The sequence below is a fragment of the Acinonyx jubatus genome, chromosome A3 (assembly GCF_027475565.1).
Source record: "Acinonyx jubatus isolate Ajub_Pintada_27869175 chromosome A3, VMU_Ajub_asm_v1.0, whole genome shotgun sequence".
NCBI lineage: Eukaryota > Metazoa > Chordata > Mammalia > Carnivora > Felidae > Acinonyx > Acinonyx jubatus.
In genome coordinates this window covers 84,555,424-84,573,293 of record NC_069388.1, presented here as the reverse complement: position 1 = coordinate 84,573,293, position 17,870 = coordinate 84,555,424, and the positions used below count along the sequence as shown (strand labels likewise).

General features: G+C 40.8%; 1 protein-coding gene and 1 long non-coding RNA gene across 6 annotated transcripts in view; one reads left to right on the top strand and one right to left on the bottom strand.

Annotated features, from left to right (window-relative positions):
* The window catches only part of ANTXR1 (ANTXR cell adhesion molecule 1), a 256,734-nt gene that overhangs the window by 177,892 nt on the left and 60,972 nt on the right, over positions 1 to 17,870 (bottom strand). For all 5 annotated transcript variants that reach the window (XM_015063982.3, XM_053200700.1, XM_027072303.2 and 2 more), the window contains exon 9: positions 5,861 to 5,921. In XM_015063982.3, the coding sequence (XP_014919468.3) occupies positions 5,861 to 5,921 (61 nt within the window). The remainder of the gene's footprint in view (positions 1 to 5,860; positions 5,922 to 17,870) is intronic.
* Positions 1 to 17,870, top strand: part of LOC128311219 (uncharacterized) — a 213,548-nt gene that overhangs the window by 182,907 nt on the left and 12,771 nt on the right. The window lies entirely within an intron of this gene.

Here is a 17,870-nt window from a genome sequence, read left to right as displayed (position 1 = left end):
ATTTTATAGCTATTTAATTATAAAAGCTTTAGTGTGGTATAATTGACATAAGTAACTTGCATATAAAGTATATTACTTGGCAAATTTTGACATATGTATATAATCATGGGACGATACAACAATCAAGACACTGAACACATCCATCACTCTGAAAAGTTTTCAAGTGCTTCTTCGTAAGATCTCCCTCCTGCCCCTCCCCATGACCATGCAACCACTGATCCCCTCTCTGTTGTTGTAGATTAGCTTGCAGTTTCTAGAATTTTATGTAAATGGCATCATACAGTAAATACATTTTTTGTCTGGCTTCTCTTACCCAGCATAATTATTTAAAAATTCACCCATAATTATTTTGAGATTTATGCATAGTCTATTCCTTTTTATTGCTGAGTATCATTCACTATATGGATAAACCGCAATTTGTTTGTCCATTGCCTGTTGATGAACATTTGAGTTCTTCACAGTTCTTGACTATTAAAAATGAAGCAGTTATTAACATCTGTGTCCAAGTCTCCGTCTGGACACAGACTTCCTTTTCTCTTGGATAAATACCTGGGAGTAGAACAGCCAGGTCGTATGATAGGTGTATATTTCATTTTTAAAGAAAACGGTCAGAACTATTTTCCAAAGTGATTGTGTCATTTTACATTTCCACTAATAGTGTGTGAGAGTCCCTCCTCCAAACAGAAACATCTTTAAATGAGAAGGAAGGGCCAAGCAGAGAATTAAGTAAGCCATTCCCAAGAGGTGCCTAAGGGCCAGGCACGAGCTCTTTGAAAAACAATGAAACGTCAAAGAAATGAAACCACTGTTTGATGTTGCTTAAATGTGTCTCTTTTAAGCATCCAATTCCAAATGATAAACATGAAGCCTAAAACTACCTTCTTTCTGTGCAAACCCACGCAGTTTTACTACCAACGGTGGGAAACAGCACAGTAGGAATGGTGAGGACAATGTGAGGAGTTAAATATGATCTTCTGTTTCTGGAGTACAACAACATCAAATGTAGAACAGTTGGCAGTTTGCACACTTGATTCCAATTAGTTCCTTCCTGGAGAACTTGCTTATATCGAACACTGTGAGCTATTCAAGTTTGAGGCCAACTGAGTGGGACCAGAGGAAAATTGTACTTAGGCAAAAGCATGCATTTCCTGAGGAGGAGCTAAATTAGGCAGGGCCACTCTAACAAGGGGTCAACTCTCCTAATTACAGAAGCTAATCTGTAAAAATATTAATTAGGAACTTTTTAAAAGAGTCTATGTTGGAAGGGAAACAGAATTATTTAAATGCAGGTAATGTCAAAGGTGCTTGAGCAGATGAATTCCTACATGTTTTAGAACACGAACTATAAATACAGTGACATATGCATGTGCTAAATAGTAACCATATGCTTGGCCCGTGTCTTGGGGTGACAGTGGGGAATGGTGGGGAGTATGGTGAACTGGAAAGAATACATGCTTCTTTTAAAGGGAAGTTATTCAGTCTCCAATAATCTTTATCTTGCAATAAATACAAGCCCAGTGTTACTAGATATGATTTTTCAAGACATGATAGAAATCTGAATTTTTAGGCAAAATCAGATTCTTAAATGTTGGTAATAAATTTAAGTTATGATTTTTTTTTTAAATGTAGTGTGGATCAAAAAGAATCTGTGTGGAGACCAGAGAGGGCTTATAGGCTGCCCATTTGTAACCTCTGGGAAGGTTCTCTCTCCAAGTAGTTAAACCCATGACATTGAAGGAAATTCTTTTTTTTTTAAGTTTATTTATTTTGAGAAAGAGACAGAGAGAGTGAGTGGGGGAGGGGAAGAGAGAGAGGGAAACAGAATCTTAAGCAGGCTCCGTGCTGTCAGTGCAGAGCCCTATTCAGGGCTTGAACTCATGAACGTGAGATCACGACCCGAGCCAAAATTGAGTCGGACCCTTAACCAACTGAGCCACCCAGGTGCCCCTGAATGAAACTCTTTCTGATCAGAGCAGATTAATATTCTTCTCACTCCCTTTCCCTATTAAGACTTTGTGTTAAAATGCAAAATAGTTCCAGGTATACTGGATTCTTGGCCATTAAAAAAAATCAGCCATTAGTTGAAATTATACCTTAGCTGAAATTGAATTAAGACTTTAGAAACTTAAAATTATACAGGACACCCAAAGGCGGATAGTATCTAGTTACAGATGGCCACTACTCACATAATTCTAAGGGTGGAAAATTTAGACCATCCATTCCATTGCTAGAAAGCTTTAGTTGTAAATGTTCCCTTGTAAATGTTAAGCCCAAATTCGCCTCCCTGATTTCCTCCCCAACTTCTCCATGGTGGTCTCCAGAAGCTACACACAGTAAGCATAATAATTCCTTTCCACATGGGAATTCTGTAAGTTTCTGAAGATGCTCTTGCAAGGGTCTCAATCCTGTGTGTGAATCTCCATGGTTACTTCAGACCTTCCTCATTCCACCAGCATCTCATTATTGTTCCACTGCTCTTTGAGCAGATCTCCATGGCAGAGCTTCATGTGTGGTTTTCTACTGTATCTGAACATAAGACTATCTTCCAGAGTAGACTGTGAATTTCGTGGGTGGTTGGGAGCAAGCTCTATGCACTTGTGTACTCATGTCTTTTCACGTTGGTTGGTACATGGTAGACACTAAGAATCGATGGAAAGAAAGAGGAAAGAAAGCTAGGAAGAAAAAAGAAGGAAAGGAAAGAAATAAAGGAAAAGAAAAGCAAGCAAGGAAAAGAAAGAGGGAGGGAGGGAGGAAAGAAGGATGAAGAAAAAAGGAAGGGAGGGAGGGAGGAAGGAAGGAAAGAATCTGTGAATGAATTTTTAGTATTGTTTCCAGATCCACCACCACCTTTTCTATGGACATGCCTTTGTCAATGCCATTTTAAAAATGTGTGACTTGGGCCATGGTCTAAATATGGACAGTGTTATGTTAAGTGAAATAAGTCACACAGAGAAAGACAGATACCATATGTTTTCACTCTTATGTGGATCCTGAGAAACTTAACAGAAGTCTATGGGGGAGGGGAAGAAAAAAAAAAGAGGTTAGAGTGGGAGAGAGCCAAAGCATAAGAGAGTCTTAAAAACTGAGAACAAACTGAGGATTGATGGGGGGTGGGAGGGAGGCAAGGGTGGGTGATGGGTATCGAGGAGGGCACCTGTTGGGATGAGCACTGGGTGTTGTATGGAAACCAATTTGACAATAAATTTCATATTAAAAAAAAACCACGGAATTGTAAGACATGAAATTAGCTGTCTTACCCTGGACACTTACCCAAAGATCTTGTCAGCTTTTTTTTTCCTCAGAGGTATTCTTGTTGGCTATGAAGATAGCTATCTGTCCTTGTTTTTTCTTTTTCCTTGCATGACCTGCCTACTAAGTCAGGTTTCCCTAAATTGGCATTTGAACCCAAGTTCCACACTTTGTATCTGCCCCATCAAATTTCACCCTGTTATTTGCAGCCTGACATATAAAGATCTGTGCTGGATCTCAGTTTTGTTGTCTGCCCAGTGCATTATCTCTCTGCCTCTCTCAGAGCTCAGTTTGCTGTCAGAACTATGGCTGTTGCTGAGTTGTCGGTGAGAGCCAGCTGAGATCATTGTCTTGGGGGAACAGGACTGTCAGCATAGAGTGCCTTGACCAGGACAGGCCTGGGTGGAGCTCCGAAGCGGGGGCTGCTCTGGGGACCAGGGAAGGGACACAATTCATAGAGAGGGGAGGGGGCTGAGAAGAAAGATTTCTGGTGAAAGTGAATTTTACTTTTTTTCACAAATTTTTCTAGGGCTCAGTCCCACCATTCTACTTTAGAAATGTGAACAATCAGTTACTTCTTGTTTCTTTTTACCTCCCACACATATTGGGTTCATCCTTTTGCAGATACTCTGAGCTTTATTGATGTTCTCCCCAATTTTCTTTCAGTAAAGAAAGAAATAAAGAAAAGAAATAAAGTAAAGAAAAAATACGGGTATGTTTTTCTCATTTAAGTATGTTATCAACATCATGATTCTTGCATTGACCTTCAATCCTCATTACAATGATGTTGATGATAATGTCACCTTGCTCTGTACAACAGTTTATGTTTTTCAAAGCACTTTGATGTAAATCCCTGGGTCTTTGCAGTAGCCTAATGAAAATCACACAGTGGGTATGCTCAGGTCTACCTGACAGGTGCTCACTGCCGTGGACAATAAAAAGGGTGCCAGTGCTTCAGGAAAGCCCAACTTACTCTAGAGAATGATCAGCAGTAGCCCTTCAGGAAAATCCATGGAAGAACTTTTGGTGTAAGGATATCTTTCTTTCAGAAGTTTCCTCTTCTCCTTAGTAACGTTATTCTCTAATTAGCATGTTTCAATCCTTATGGTTCTCATTTAAGAGAGATGGGAGCTTGCCTTTTTCAACAGCAAGGGCTAGCTTCCATTATTGTGTCTTATCTTTTTTTCTTTATAAAAAATAAAAGAAAACCGAATTGGGTAGTTTACTCTAATACAGGAAATTACTGTTTGTTTATAAAATATGCAGTATTGCAGATATGCCAAAGATTTAAAAAATGTCAAAAGAAAGCTCCCTTGGATTGGATTGACCAGAGATTTGTCTATTTTATGGGTTCTACCAAAGAAATAGCTCTTGCAATGATTTGCAGTTGAATTGGTCTCATCTGTTTAAATTTATTAATGCATTTTAATCTTTTTTTCTTGTAGTTCCTTAGTTTAAAAAAAATCTTTTACTTCATTCTTAATTACTTATTTTTCTTTTCCATTTCATAAGAAACATCGAAATATGTGAATTTGCTGGGATCAGACTCTGATATTTCTGTGCCATCTTCATGAAGTCTATATATGTGGTATTTTCATTGTCTCAAATCTCAATGATATATAAAGGAGAGGTTGGTTGACTGCTCTGTGATTCAAGAATTATTATCTGTTGCCCAAGTAGTTGGGATTTTTGTTGTTTGCTTGCTTTGGCCTTGTTCTCTCTTTGACTATTAGTTTCTGATTTTGCTTCATTTTTAATTAGTTCAAAGGTACTAGGTTAATTTCTTGTGGTTAAGTGAAAGGAGTTAGTAAGGGTCAAATAGGCAAAAATCAGTGCATTGTTTGTTGGAGAAATAATGAATCAAGATACTCAGCCAACATTAAGTGACTGACCATCTATTAAGTGCCAGGTACTCTGTTAGGCAGATAAGATTCTTTCTCTGTCTGCAAGAACCCTACAGAAGGGGAATTGATTATGTTATGAATTAACAGGAATTGTTTTAATTGTCTTTAGACTTTCTGATTCACTAAAAGGTTGCAACACACCTAGTTTGCACATTGCTAAACTGCAAGTCTGGGTTTTCTTCATGAATGCGGTAATTGCGTAATTAAGGAAGCTCCCTATTTTCTAATTATTTTAAAATGAAGGACGTATAAAAATTGGGAAGGTGGATTTACCTTGAGCTAATGACCCCTAATTGAGGCTCCTCACTGCACAGACCTCTTAGAAGGCCCTGGCACTGGGTACATGTGGTCATACGCTTTTGTCAAATTTGAGAAGGTAGGATTTTTCAATTCTTTTTCTTAACAGGTTCTTCTGGATCAGTTCCACTTCTAGTCAGAGCAGGATGTTGGTGGTGATGTGTGGGAATGCAGTATTTCTGCGATACTCTCGTAATTAGTTCCCGTGAAAGAAGAGAACTTGGACAGACTTTGTCAAACAACTGACATATTGCTTCTTTCTTTTCTTTTTTCCCTAGGAGCAAATTTATTTAGCAATTTCTATTCCTCTTTCCACCTTCCCCTTCTCCCCACCAATGAAATAAACATGTGATTTGAACTCAAAATACCATCATTTGTATGAGACCAATTAACACTTAATTTCAATTTACCTCCAGCACATATGGTGGATGGTTCAGCTGCTAAAATTTCGATGCAGGACTTCTTCAAAATCTAGAAAGAGAGGAAATCAAAAAGTCAAAGCACAGCTTATTTTATTAGAAGCAGAGTTTTGCTTTTAGTTACCATGATAGGAAGGTTCAAGGACATTATGTTGTAGTGGGTGGGTGGGTGGTAACCTCTTTACTAATATTAACATCAAACATTTAATGAGCCAACATCAAACATTTAATGAGCCAACATTATGATAGATGCCTCTGGGTGTCCCAAATGCCATGAGAATTATTCATTCATTTGTTCTTTCAGCAGATACTTAGGGAGTCTAAGATATGCCAGTCTTGGTTATGAAAGGTTTAACATCTAGTTGGGGAAATGGGACTTACACTTGAAAAGATAAATAACAATGCCTTGTCATTGTGGTAGGTAGGTGCAGGGTGAAAGGGCAGATACTAGGAGCTGTGGAGTTCATGGGGGAAAATCACTGAGGGAGGGCTAGTAATTGGGAAGGACTTTATGGAAGAGGTGGGTGCTGAGGGTAGGACTCTGTCAGGTGGAGAGGAGTGAGTTTAGGGGAAGGTTGGGATCCAGGCATGGAATGGCCTAAGCAAAGGCAAGGAAGTAGAAATATATAAACCTCTTTAGCTGAACCTCTTTCAAGGAGCTTGAAAAGTAAAAATAAAAGCGTGATAATAGATAAAGCTGGAGAGGTAAGATGGAGAATCATTTTCAGATCATTCAGAATTCCCTTTTTGTTAGAAAAGTCTGGAGAGAAGTTTCCAGAGACGACACTTAAGGCTGCTTGTTGTGCCTCACTCTTTGGACCCTGATAGCCTCCCTTAAATGAAAATGGACTCTTCCCTCCAAAAGAGTGTCTTGTAGGGTTGAGAGGAGAGTGTCAAGGAACCAACCCCATCACCACACAGGGAGTTAATTAAAGCTGATTCTGGTCAAAGCAGGTTATCTGACTGGTAGGGCATAAGCTTCTCTCCACCATTAATGAATCTTGTGTCTGGTTAAATATTGATTCTCAAATTTCATCCAAGCATTTTAAACAAGTATAGGACACGGAGTTAATTTACCAAGTAAATGAAATCTTATTTAAGCCTTACTTAATTTGGAAATTGAGATGGTTCGGAGGGCTGAAGGAAACTATGTATTTATGAAAGGGGCATTTGTTGAAGGAATTAATAGTGAAATTATAACATTTAAAGTCTGTAAAAGGAAAAAAGCTTCTTTTGGCTTTAGGAAACACCCATTTGTTTGCATTGATGTATTTATATATGCTTCTTTGTCCCAGCTTAAGTGATACAGACACCATAAGATACAATAAATTACAAAAAGGGAGAAAATGGGTTAAAGAAAAAAAATAAGGGGAAGATGAAGTAAGGAATGAGAAGAGCATAAAAAATATATGCTGTGAAGAACTTATGTCCTTGCTAGGAATGGCTCATGGATTTAGTTCTAAGCTTTCCAGTAGCAAATGAGAAGGACAGGCAATTTTTATGAGATTCTCAATCACCAGAATAAAAAACAAATCAGTTTCTCAGAAGAGATAATATTTACCCATTCCAGAGAGAAATCTGGGCATCCTCATAGAGAAGCATTGTGAAAGGAAATGAATAAAATGAAGACCATACTTCAGAAAATCTTTATCTCATGTGCAGATGACAACACACTAAAATTTAGTCATTGAAACAGGCTTTCTCACAATCATGTGTTTTAAGTAATTCTATAGACCCAAAAGTCCTAAGAAGTAATATCTCTTTTTTTTTTGACAATTCTAGAATTCAGATTTCCAGCTACTTTTATTCCTTCCCGCTCTTGTACAATTTAAAGGCATTGTCGTACATTGATTTCTCTATTTGTTTTCAGCTTCTACAGGATACCACAGTAGGAAGCAATTTGTTCCTTTTTGTCAGCATTTGCCTTGTTTCTCTGGCTTCTGCTTTACCCAGCCATTCCTGCCCACCTCAAACACAGGTAGAGCCTCAGATCCCTACCAGTGCCGGGGACTGTTCTGACAGCAGAACGAAATTCCCACGTCTATGTCCATCTTGGGTAGGGTGAGTGGTCCTCACACACCTGGCTCTGGGTACCTGGTATCACCACTGAGCTCCTGAGTCCCCTTCATTGTCACTTTGACTTGAGATCAGGGCCCCCGAGGATGTATGTGTGGCATCTGTATTTCCCTTCCACCTTCTCCACCTTTCCCATTCCATGGTTTATCCAGACCTTTAGGTCTCTTATGTAGGTAGCAACATCCTAGGGCTGGGGCTTGCTAGAATACTGGTGTGCAGGGGCTCATATCCCAGAAGACAATTGTCCTACTTGAATCATGATGACTGTCTACTCCCAACCACATTTGCTGCCAGTGGGCTCTTCCTGCTTTCAGCTGGTGGATGCCTTGACTGAGGGAGGTTGCCACCCCTTTCCACATGTCCTGAGGCACAAACCTCCAAACAGACCACATTGGAAGAAACAGAATTAACCCATATGGAGAAACTTAGTAAACAGTGGCATCAGAACAACACAAAGCTATTTTTTTTTATGTTTTAAATAAAATTCCTCAGGCACATGGCATCTCTTAATAAATCGTTTTATCATCCACAACTAAAGATTTCAAAATAGCCCAAGAATAAAAATTGAGCTATTGGATCTATCCTGTCCCCATTCCCAATCTCCATCAAAACACACAAATGAAATTTTCACCCATGTACGTTCCTGACTTGGAACCAACATTTTTGAACCAACTTTAATACTGAATCAGGGGTCGGTAGAGGAAACACCCGTGAATCTCTGACCACAAAGACACACTAGCAGGTTTTGTCATAATAAACACATGCTGTATTATTCTCTCAAAGCGTCTGCAATTAGTTGATAAATCTAAGGAGTGTATGAAGGGCCAAAAAATGTCAGCCAAGCTCTATGATTCAATCCAGTAAAAACACAGCTTTCCCAATCTTAACTTAAAACATCTGGAAGGGATACACTGCAGCCAATAGAGCAAAATTTATCAGTGAGGGGGATGGGCAGGATTTGTCTGGGACTGCGGCTTATAATAGTTTGAAATGTCTGGTTTCAAAAGGTAGGAAGTCACAATGGCAGTAGGTGGATTTGGGGGGTTCCCTTGGTTATTAGCAGCCCAGACTATAATCAGTCTGTCTGAGCTGCAGGAGACAATAGATTAGTTTAGGGTCTGGCGACTGGATAGGAGTGGTAAGGGCAGGGGATCTGTCCCCACCTTGAACAGTGGTAGTCATGGAGGATTCGCATAGAACATTGGGAAATTGCTTGAGGGAGTGGAATGGACTCATACAGGGTCAGGGCGATGTTAGAGGTGACAGTATAACTGGCTTCTTATGGAGACTGGGCTAAGACCACTATATGTCTCAAGTATAATCCAACGTGAGGAGTGGGTCTTGGCCCTGATTGTAAGCCCTGAACTATCGTCATACAAATCCTTTCACTTCTCTGAATCCCAATTTTGGAGAGCAGTTTAACATACTGAGGATAGCTTGGAATCTAGAATCAAATGGCTTGGGTTAACTCCCTCATGAGCAGTGTGACCTTGGGCAAGTTCCATAACCTCTCTGAGTCTCTGTTTCCTCATTTATAAACAGTACCTACTGCATAAGGTTGTTGAGTTGGGAAGGTTAAATGAGAATACCAGCAGTGCCCATAGCACAGTACCTGGAATCCCAAAAGTTCTCAACTAATGGTAACTATTACTCTGAAGAACTTGGGCTCTGGAGACAGATGAGATAGATTTGGGCTCTGAAAAGATTTATGTTCAAATCTGAGCTACCACTTACTGGCCGTGTGGACTTGGGCAAGTTATTAAAGCTCAGTTTCCTTTTCCGTAAAAGGGGGATTAAGAAATACACTGACCTCAAAGGGCTGTATGATGGTAAAATGAATGACTGACATAAATGCAGAGACATTTAGTTTGTAAATTCAACTGGACTTTGGTGGTCAAATTCATATCAGATTGGAGAGTCAGGAAGGGAGTGAGTTCAAGGAAAACTGGCAAGGGTTTTGGTCTTACAGACAGATCTAGACAGATGTAAAGGGTCAGTAGATAGTCATTTAATGACTCTTGGGCCACCAGCCAACAAGTGTCCTTCATGAAAATAAGGTACCAAGAAATGTGATCAGAACAATCTTAATAGTAAAGCACTTAGGAGAATGTCTGACATATATACCATCAAACAATGGTAGCTCTTATTATTACTTTTGTTAATACTACTATTATTTCTACTTCTCTTGGGCAAAGACAGTCAGTAGCTCATTCTATGCTTCTATCCCATCACCCATCCCTGGCTCCTGCTTAATCATATCTGCTGAAAAAGAAACCCAAAAGATGGCTAATGGTATTTTCCTGCCACCTTTTGGACCGATTTCAAAAAGAAGAGATACGGGGAGGCACGTTTGAAATCCACAAAGAACTATATAAATGCAATGTGGTATGGTTACTTTTGCTCACTTCATTAGATTGTTGGGGGAGTAAGAGGAACAACAGATATAAAAGAACTTTACCAAGTAATAAGAGCTATTTAATATATTTAAAGTGAAATCTATTGTGGACCAGTCCAGGTTGTATATAAAGGTTTATTATTTTTTTTGGTTCCTAAAATTGTAGTGTCCTTTTTTTTTTTTTATGAAGTTTGCAGTTTCTGCAGAGATTTCTGAAGAATCCTTAAATAATTGTGGATATTCACATAGAGTTATCAGGAACCCCTCCCTTACCATACACACACCTCATTTTTTTTTCCCCTAATTGCTCTGCCTCCTTCCCCAATAAACAACCGATTTTTATCTACTTGGTCATTTCCTGTTGAAATATTTTTTTGTTGGGGCACCTGGGTGGCTCAGTCAGTTAGGTGTCTGACTTCAGCTCAGGTTTGTCAGTTTGAGCCCTGCGTTGAGCTCTCAGCTGTCAGCACAGAGCCTGCTTTGGATCCTCTGTTCCCTTCTCTCTCTGCCTGTCCCCTGCTTATTCTCTCTCTCTCTCAGAAATAAATAAACATTTTTAAAAAAAGATTTTTTTGTGTCTGTAATAAATACCAGCCTCTTTCACCCATTCATAGTATAGGGACTTTTGCTTCCATGCACCTGTCAGAAAGTCTTTCAGAGCACGTTCCTTGGTGCCTTAATTGTCATGAAAGGCACATTCTGGTTTTAACGTGTCTGGAGCGTGAAGTAGGCTGGTCCAAGTGTGGTTAAACCACCTATTGACTGATTATGTCTATGTCGTTCTCCAAGAAAAAACTTAGCAGCTGTCCTTAACCTCACCATCACCCTTCAAACTGAATATAGACTTTGCCACCCCACCTATGCCCTAGTGATTTTACCAATAAAATATTTCTGCATCCATCCACATTTTCGTATAGATTGCCGTCCTTCAGAGGACTTATTGTAGTTTATAATTATATATATATATTTTTGATTGTTTGGTCATTGTCTATCTTTCTCCTTAGACTATGAACTCTAGAGGTGAGGACTGCATTTGTTTTAGCCATCACTACAATCACAATGCCTACCTGGAACATAGGAGGCACTAAATAAATATTTATTGAATAAATGAATAAATGCTGTATCTACATGGCTTCATAAACTGGCATTCTAGCATATTAGGTATTGGTTTTCCTTTTTCTCTATAAATGCAATTTTAGGGTCTTTTAAATAACAGGGCCATATTCTATACTTGTAACACCTCCCTCTTTTATTTTTAATCTTTAAAAAATGCTTATTTAGAGAGAGAGAGAGAGAATGAGCTAGGGAGGGGCAAAGAGAGAAGGAGAGAGAAAATTCCAAGCAGGCTCTGCACTGTCAGTACAGAGCCTGACGCAGGGCTTGATCTCACAAACCGTGAGATCGTGACCTGAGCTTGAAATCAAGAGTTGATTACTTAACTGACTGAGCCACCCAGGCCCCCCACACATCACTTTTCTTATTAAGCACCACCACTGTTGGGCACTGCTTTCCCAGATGACCTATTTCAATAACTATTTTTTTTTAATGGCTTATCTTCTCAAACAGTAATGCTATAGGTCTATCATGTCCCCATGTCTAAGATCTAAACTGGCCCATTTTGTAAAAGGCCTTGACCCCTTTGCTTGAGAAAAATGGAGAGCTCTGGGCTTGGGAGATGAGACTCAGGCTCTCACAGAGGGCCACATACACTATTATAGCTGATGGTAGAATGCACATTGGCTAAGCCTGGGGACCACTGCTTTTAGAAAACGCTTAGGACATACAACTGTGTCATTCATGCCTTCAGGATTTGCAATGTTGCCTCCATGAATTTTCACTTTATTTGATCTCTAACAAAGTGTCTTTTAAAAAAGATAGTCACCTTTCCTAATTAAATTCCACTCCATACTTTAAACCAATAATCAGAGATATTGTTAACTATGGATATTATCCTAGATCCTTGTCCGTTGTATAGAATCTGCATTTAAAATAAAAACCTACTATTATACCCTCATCCTTCTGGGATTCACATATGATTTTACGTATACTCAGACATTACGCCGAATAAATACTCTAAGACACAAGAAACACAATTTAAATGGATTACTGAATTTTAGACAGTAAGGCTTATCCTCAAAATATGCACAAGTTTTTGTCTGAGGGGAGAGGACCCAGCTTACTTAAATAAATATGACTCTTCTCTCCATTAGCTTCACATTCAGTGAGGGTCTGGTGTGAAGGAGCATAGCACAAACAAGATTATGAAACCGAGGAAATTCATTCCCCCCCCCACCCCCCACCCCCACTAAACTACTTTCCTCTCCTGTTTGCAGGAGGAAAGCTCAGATAGCTGTGAACTCCAAAATGTGGTTTATTTAGGAAGATGAGCTTGCTGACTTCCTGAATATTGGGGAAGTCAGTGGCCCTCCTTGAGAGCTGAACCCTGCAGCATTTCACCGGTTTTTGTTCTGAATTCTGGTGTTGCTTTTACAATGGGTCTTAACAGATTCCTAGATATGAGGAGGAGCCGCTGGAGGAGTGGGGGTGACCTGAGGAGTAACCGAACATCCCCTCTGCAACCTTGGGAGCTGCGTCAAGCTATGGGAATTTTTATTACATTTGGACTCTTCAATAAGCCAAATAGAAATAATAGCTTAGTTGAAATGGCCTGAATGTCTGCAATGCCTGAGTCTAATTAGTAACTGCTGAGGCAAATGTTTTTTAGAAAGATTTTCTGCTCACTACAGAAACTACAGTTGATTCTTAATTTATGTTTTGTATCCAGGCCTGCTAATGTGAACGGAGCCCCAAATGCCATCGTTTTATAGATGCAATCTTGGAAGAGAGGGTGGGGGGAGGACCGAGAGGATTTTGCAAGAAACAGCCACAAAGCTGCCCACTTGTCATGAAGTGTAGGTCACAAATGCCATGCAGCCCTCTGGGCTGCTTTCTAATGAATAAATATGCAAAGCATAGCTTTGGACACCATGAAAAACGTAACAAATGGGGCAGTCTCTGTGATTGCACTGTTTAGCATCTGACCAGGATGAACGGCAGATAGCATGAAAAAGGTCCAAGTGCCAAGCCAATGATGCCAACAGTTAGTGCCACTGGGGTTCAAGGCAGGGAGAGTTCAAAGTAGAGGAGAGCCCAGGGCAGGCTCCTTGGAGAAGACAGGACTCAGTAGGGCCTTGAGGTCCAGACAGGCTTTGGGACAGGATTCAGATGGGGCAAAGGAAAAGAAGGGGATTTCCTCCGATCACAAACAAGCCTGACTTAAGAGGACGGCTGCTGTTGCTGAATTGGGCCTCGTCCTCTGCTAGCTCTAGAAAAAGGGTTTGTTCAGTAAAGTCAGGTACTTTCCAGGACTGTGGGAATCCGATGTAGGTTTTGATTGGAGGAAAACCCTTAGCAATTCCTGAAAAGGTCTTGGAAGATGGGCTTTGCCTTTTGTCATAGCTTTGTTACGACCTGGGCCAGACTAGGGGGTACAGGTCTTCTAGTTCCCATGAGTGAAAGGGAGAAATCAGCACAGAATCTGGTTTTCATAAATAAAATTATTTCATATGCATCACGGAATAGATTTATTCTTCAGTTTCACTGATCTTACAGCTTCCTTGATAACTGGAATGTTTGTGCCAAAACTTGTGAGAAATCCTTGCAAATATAGTTGTGTTTGCTCAATACTTGTTTATTGTTGATCAAACATGCAGAATGTTCTATGCACTGATTTACCCTCGCTTAATAGGAAGCCCAAGACAGGCTGAAATATTTATTCCAGGGAAATACTCCTAGATGGGCATGGCTTGGTGCCGGCCATTGGGTTCTCCTTCTCATAGACTGCACATAAAGTGGGCACAGCTTGGGGGAGGAGCTGGCATCATGGTAACCAGGCCAAGTGTTGGGATTCAAAGTTGAAGACCTATTTCAGTGGTGTCTGAACCCAGCTTTCATGCAGGTTCCCGTTTCACTGCCTGCAGCACTTTTGCAAAGGCAAACAAAGACCCAGGAGACTTGCTGGACCTTTGCTTCATATTTTTGCTTGAGGGCTGGCGCTACACTTACCAGTTGTGGTCAGTGGAAATTCCCCGAAGAAGCCACAATAAGGGAAGGCAAAGGAATAGTTTCTTCCTTTACAGTTTTACTGGCTTTAAAGGCTACAATCTTTCAACCACCCAAAGTTTGTCTTAAAATTTATCAACCGTATTCTGCAAAAGCAAGTAGAAATTCTGTCCTCAGAGGTAGAGTCCTGAGCATGTGTGGAAGGAAAGACGTTCTTTTCAGCCTGTGTTGAGCTGCCAGCTTCTCGTGGTGGTAGAACTTCATCTATTGAGCAGAAATCGGTATTTTCCAAAGTGCTCCCCCATCTAATAGTAAAAGGTGAGGAGCTCCCCTGCCCACCCACTGTGCACTCTGCTCAGACCACGTGGGGTTTGGCCTTGCCTCTGCTGTGCCTATGTGCACTGCATCACATCATTTCACATTTTTGGTCCTCAGTGTCCCCTTCTCTGAAATGGAGCTACTTCCTGGCCTACCCACACTATTGAGTAGAGCCCTTTGGCCATTCACATTGTGGGCATTAGAGATGGGGGTGAGTGTATTCCGGATCACTGCTCACTGCCATGTGGCCTTGGATAAGCTAGCTAATCTCTGTCCTTATGGCATCTACTTTTGTAGAAGAGGTAATGGAATCCACGCTAAATGGTGGTCGTGGGAATCTGATGAGATGCCTATGTAAAATGATCTGCACAGTGTCTAGAACCTCAGAACTCACTGTCATGTTTACTCTCCTAAGGCAATAGAGGCAGGACAAACCCAGACCCCTAACAGCTATGTGTTCTTGGGAAAGTTATCTGAGGTTCAGTTTCTTCATCTGTGGAATAGGAATAAGAACATTTTCTTCACAGTGTTGTTATGATGCTAAAATGGGACCATATGAAATGGGATAAATGAACAACGTCTGGTCCCAAATACGTTATCTTCAGCTATCGATTTCTCTCTGCCTTTTCCCTATGTCCTAATGAAGAAAGACTAAAACGGGAAACAAGTGAGAATGTGAAAATAACACATTATACAAATCTAGTAGGTAAGTACATCTCCCTTAGAGTAGAAAGGACTGGGGAACGGTGAGAGACCAAAACATAGGAACCAGTTTGTGGAAGCCGAGAATCCTGGGATTTGCTGAATCCGGGCCCTGGATAATCAGCTCTTGGTAATCCAGTGGTAATTTTCCACTTCCTGACATTCGCGGCTAAGTATTATGGAAAGAGCAGGATCTCTGGAACCAGGCCGGGGTTCAAATTCCCCCTCTCAACCATTATAGGCAGGCAGACTTGGGGCAATTTCTCCGACCTTCCTGCACCTCAGATTCCTCGCCTGTACAACTGGGATAAAACCTTCTTCAGAGAGTGGCTGTGGAAGCGTGCAGCAGAAATGCTGGTGGACAGAAGATGCTCTATAAGGCATTGCGATTTTGCTTTCTTGACAGGCTAACGTCACTATTGATACTGAGTGTGTGTTTATTCATTATTTAGAGGAGATACGGATAAACTGCCACGATTCTAGATTCCCTGCGAGTCTTCATTTCAGGCATCACTGTTCTATTGTCAGACTTTGTATTGGCTACAGGCTACAGGTTCCCACCGTCCTTAGAGTGAAATAGCATGGCCCTCTAGGCTGGGTGGGATGGAGCCTTTGCCTTCTCACTTCCGGTCCTGCCATTCTCCGCTTCAGCACTGCTCTCCTTTGATTCTGCTGTGCTCCATCATAGGGCTGTGCTCGGCCAGGAACGAACATGCCCATGCTCTTCCGGGGGATGGTGCTACCGCTTTTTTCAGGTCATCTCTTCAAAGGGGCCTGGGCTCTTTGGCAACCCCTTTACTCTCCATCTTGGTAGTTTGTTACTACTGTTATGCCTTTTATCACAATGTTAACTATACATATTTGTTTAGTTACTTATTCCTATGCATCCCTCCCACTAGCTGGTACGCTCCACCAGGCCAGGGGTTCCATCTACTTTACTTGTAGCTGAATGGCAAGAGTGTACTCTAGAAGGTTTTCAGCGAGTACTGGATAAAAGAGTAAATATTAGCTTCTGCATCTTGATTTGGGATTTAAACATAAGGTCATTATGGGCTGGAAACCGTATGAACCATCTGAGCTTGCTGAGAGCTGCTCTGTACTCCTGTTTTGGATAATTAAGCCCAGCCCTATTTTATTATGAGAAAATAACCAGCCACAAAACAACATCCATGGGAACAATCTGGAGTAGATGCTTCCGATTGGGGGGTGGGAGAAAACAAGAGCTTTCTTTTTAGTATCCAGAGGAGAAATGAACCCACGTCTTAAAAATAGCCAACTGTAGGCCTTAATTATTTCTGTCTGGCTTGAGAAAGATGAGCCCTGCCATACTTGTCCCCTTTTCTCTGTCCAAGCAAATGAATTAACAACTGCCATAAACATGGGTTTCAAGTGTTGGAAGGAAGGAAACCACAAGCATAACTCCCAGATAAAAGCTCATAAGAATGTTATCATTCAGCTCAAGTTTGGAGACTGGAGTCTCAAGTTATTATTTTCCCCCCTGTTTTTGGGAGACCATTTTGTGGAAATTCCTTAAACAACTTTGGAGTTATTTCCTTTTGGGGGTGGGAAGAGCTTTCCAAACATCCGGGCTCACATTGAGCTTGGGTGAGTTGCTAAGGTTGAAATATTCAAGGACAACATCAATTTGTGCAGATAGAAACAATTCTAATCCTTTGGGTAGGAACTGACTCTTGAATGATGTGGGCACATGGTTCATAGGAACCTTTGAAGAGGTAAGAGTTGTCCCTGTTCAGAATCCGGCCATCTGAAGGCAGGACTGTGCAGTAGCTGCAGGGGGCTCTTACCTCTAGATGTCCCCCCCCCACCCCCTCCCATTCTTCTTCCTATACACATGGACACCGCCATCAGATTCTTTTCTTAAATATCACTTGTTAGATGTTCCAAATGTTTCAGTGATCACACCTACTAAGTTGGAATCAAAACTCCTTCAAAGCTTTTATCAGTCTGGTTCCAAACCAATGTCTAGGCTTATTTCTTATTACTCCTGATCCTTTACCCAAACTCTACCCCCAGACACACAGGTATTGTTATTATTATTATTATTATTCTCAGAGTATACCTTTCCTTTTCCCAGACTTTGGGCTGAGGTCATGTCATCTCTTCCCTGGTGCTACCCATCATTCCTCCTTGGTCTTTTATGGATTCAGGTCTGCCCCACCGTCTCATGATGGCTCAAGCCCACAAGAACCCACTTCTAAGCTTCATGATCAGCCCCAAACCTGCTATTAATCATGTTTTGCACCATGTGGGTATTGTTTTATATGTTTATTGCAGTTCTTGTTGCTTACATTACCAAGTATGCCACACTGATCCCAGAAATTATTCGGAGCAAGGTTCCCTCACCTGGGGATCCATTATTGGGACTGATAATTCTCTATCTCTCAATAATTGCCACTTTCTGGTGAAAGTAGTTCGAGTTGGTTTCTG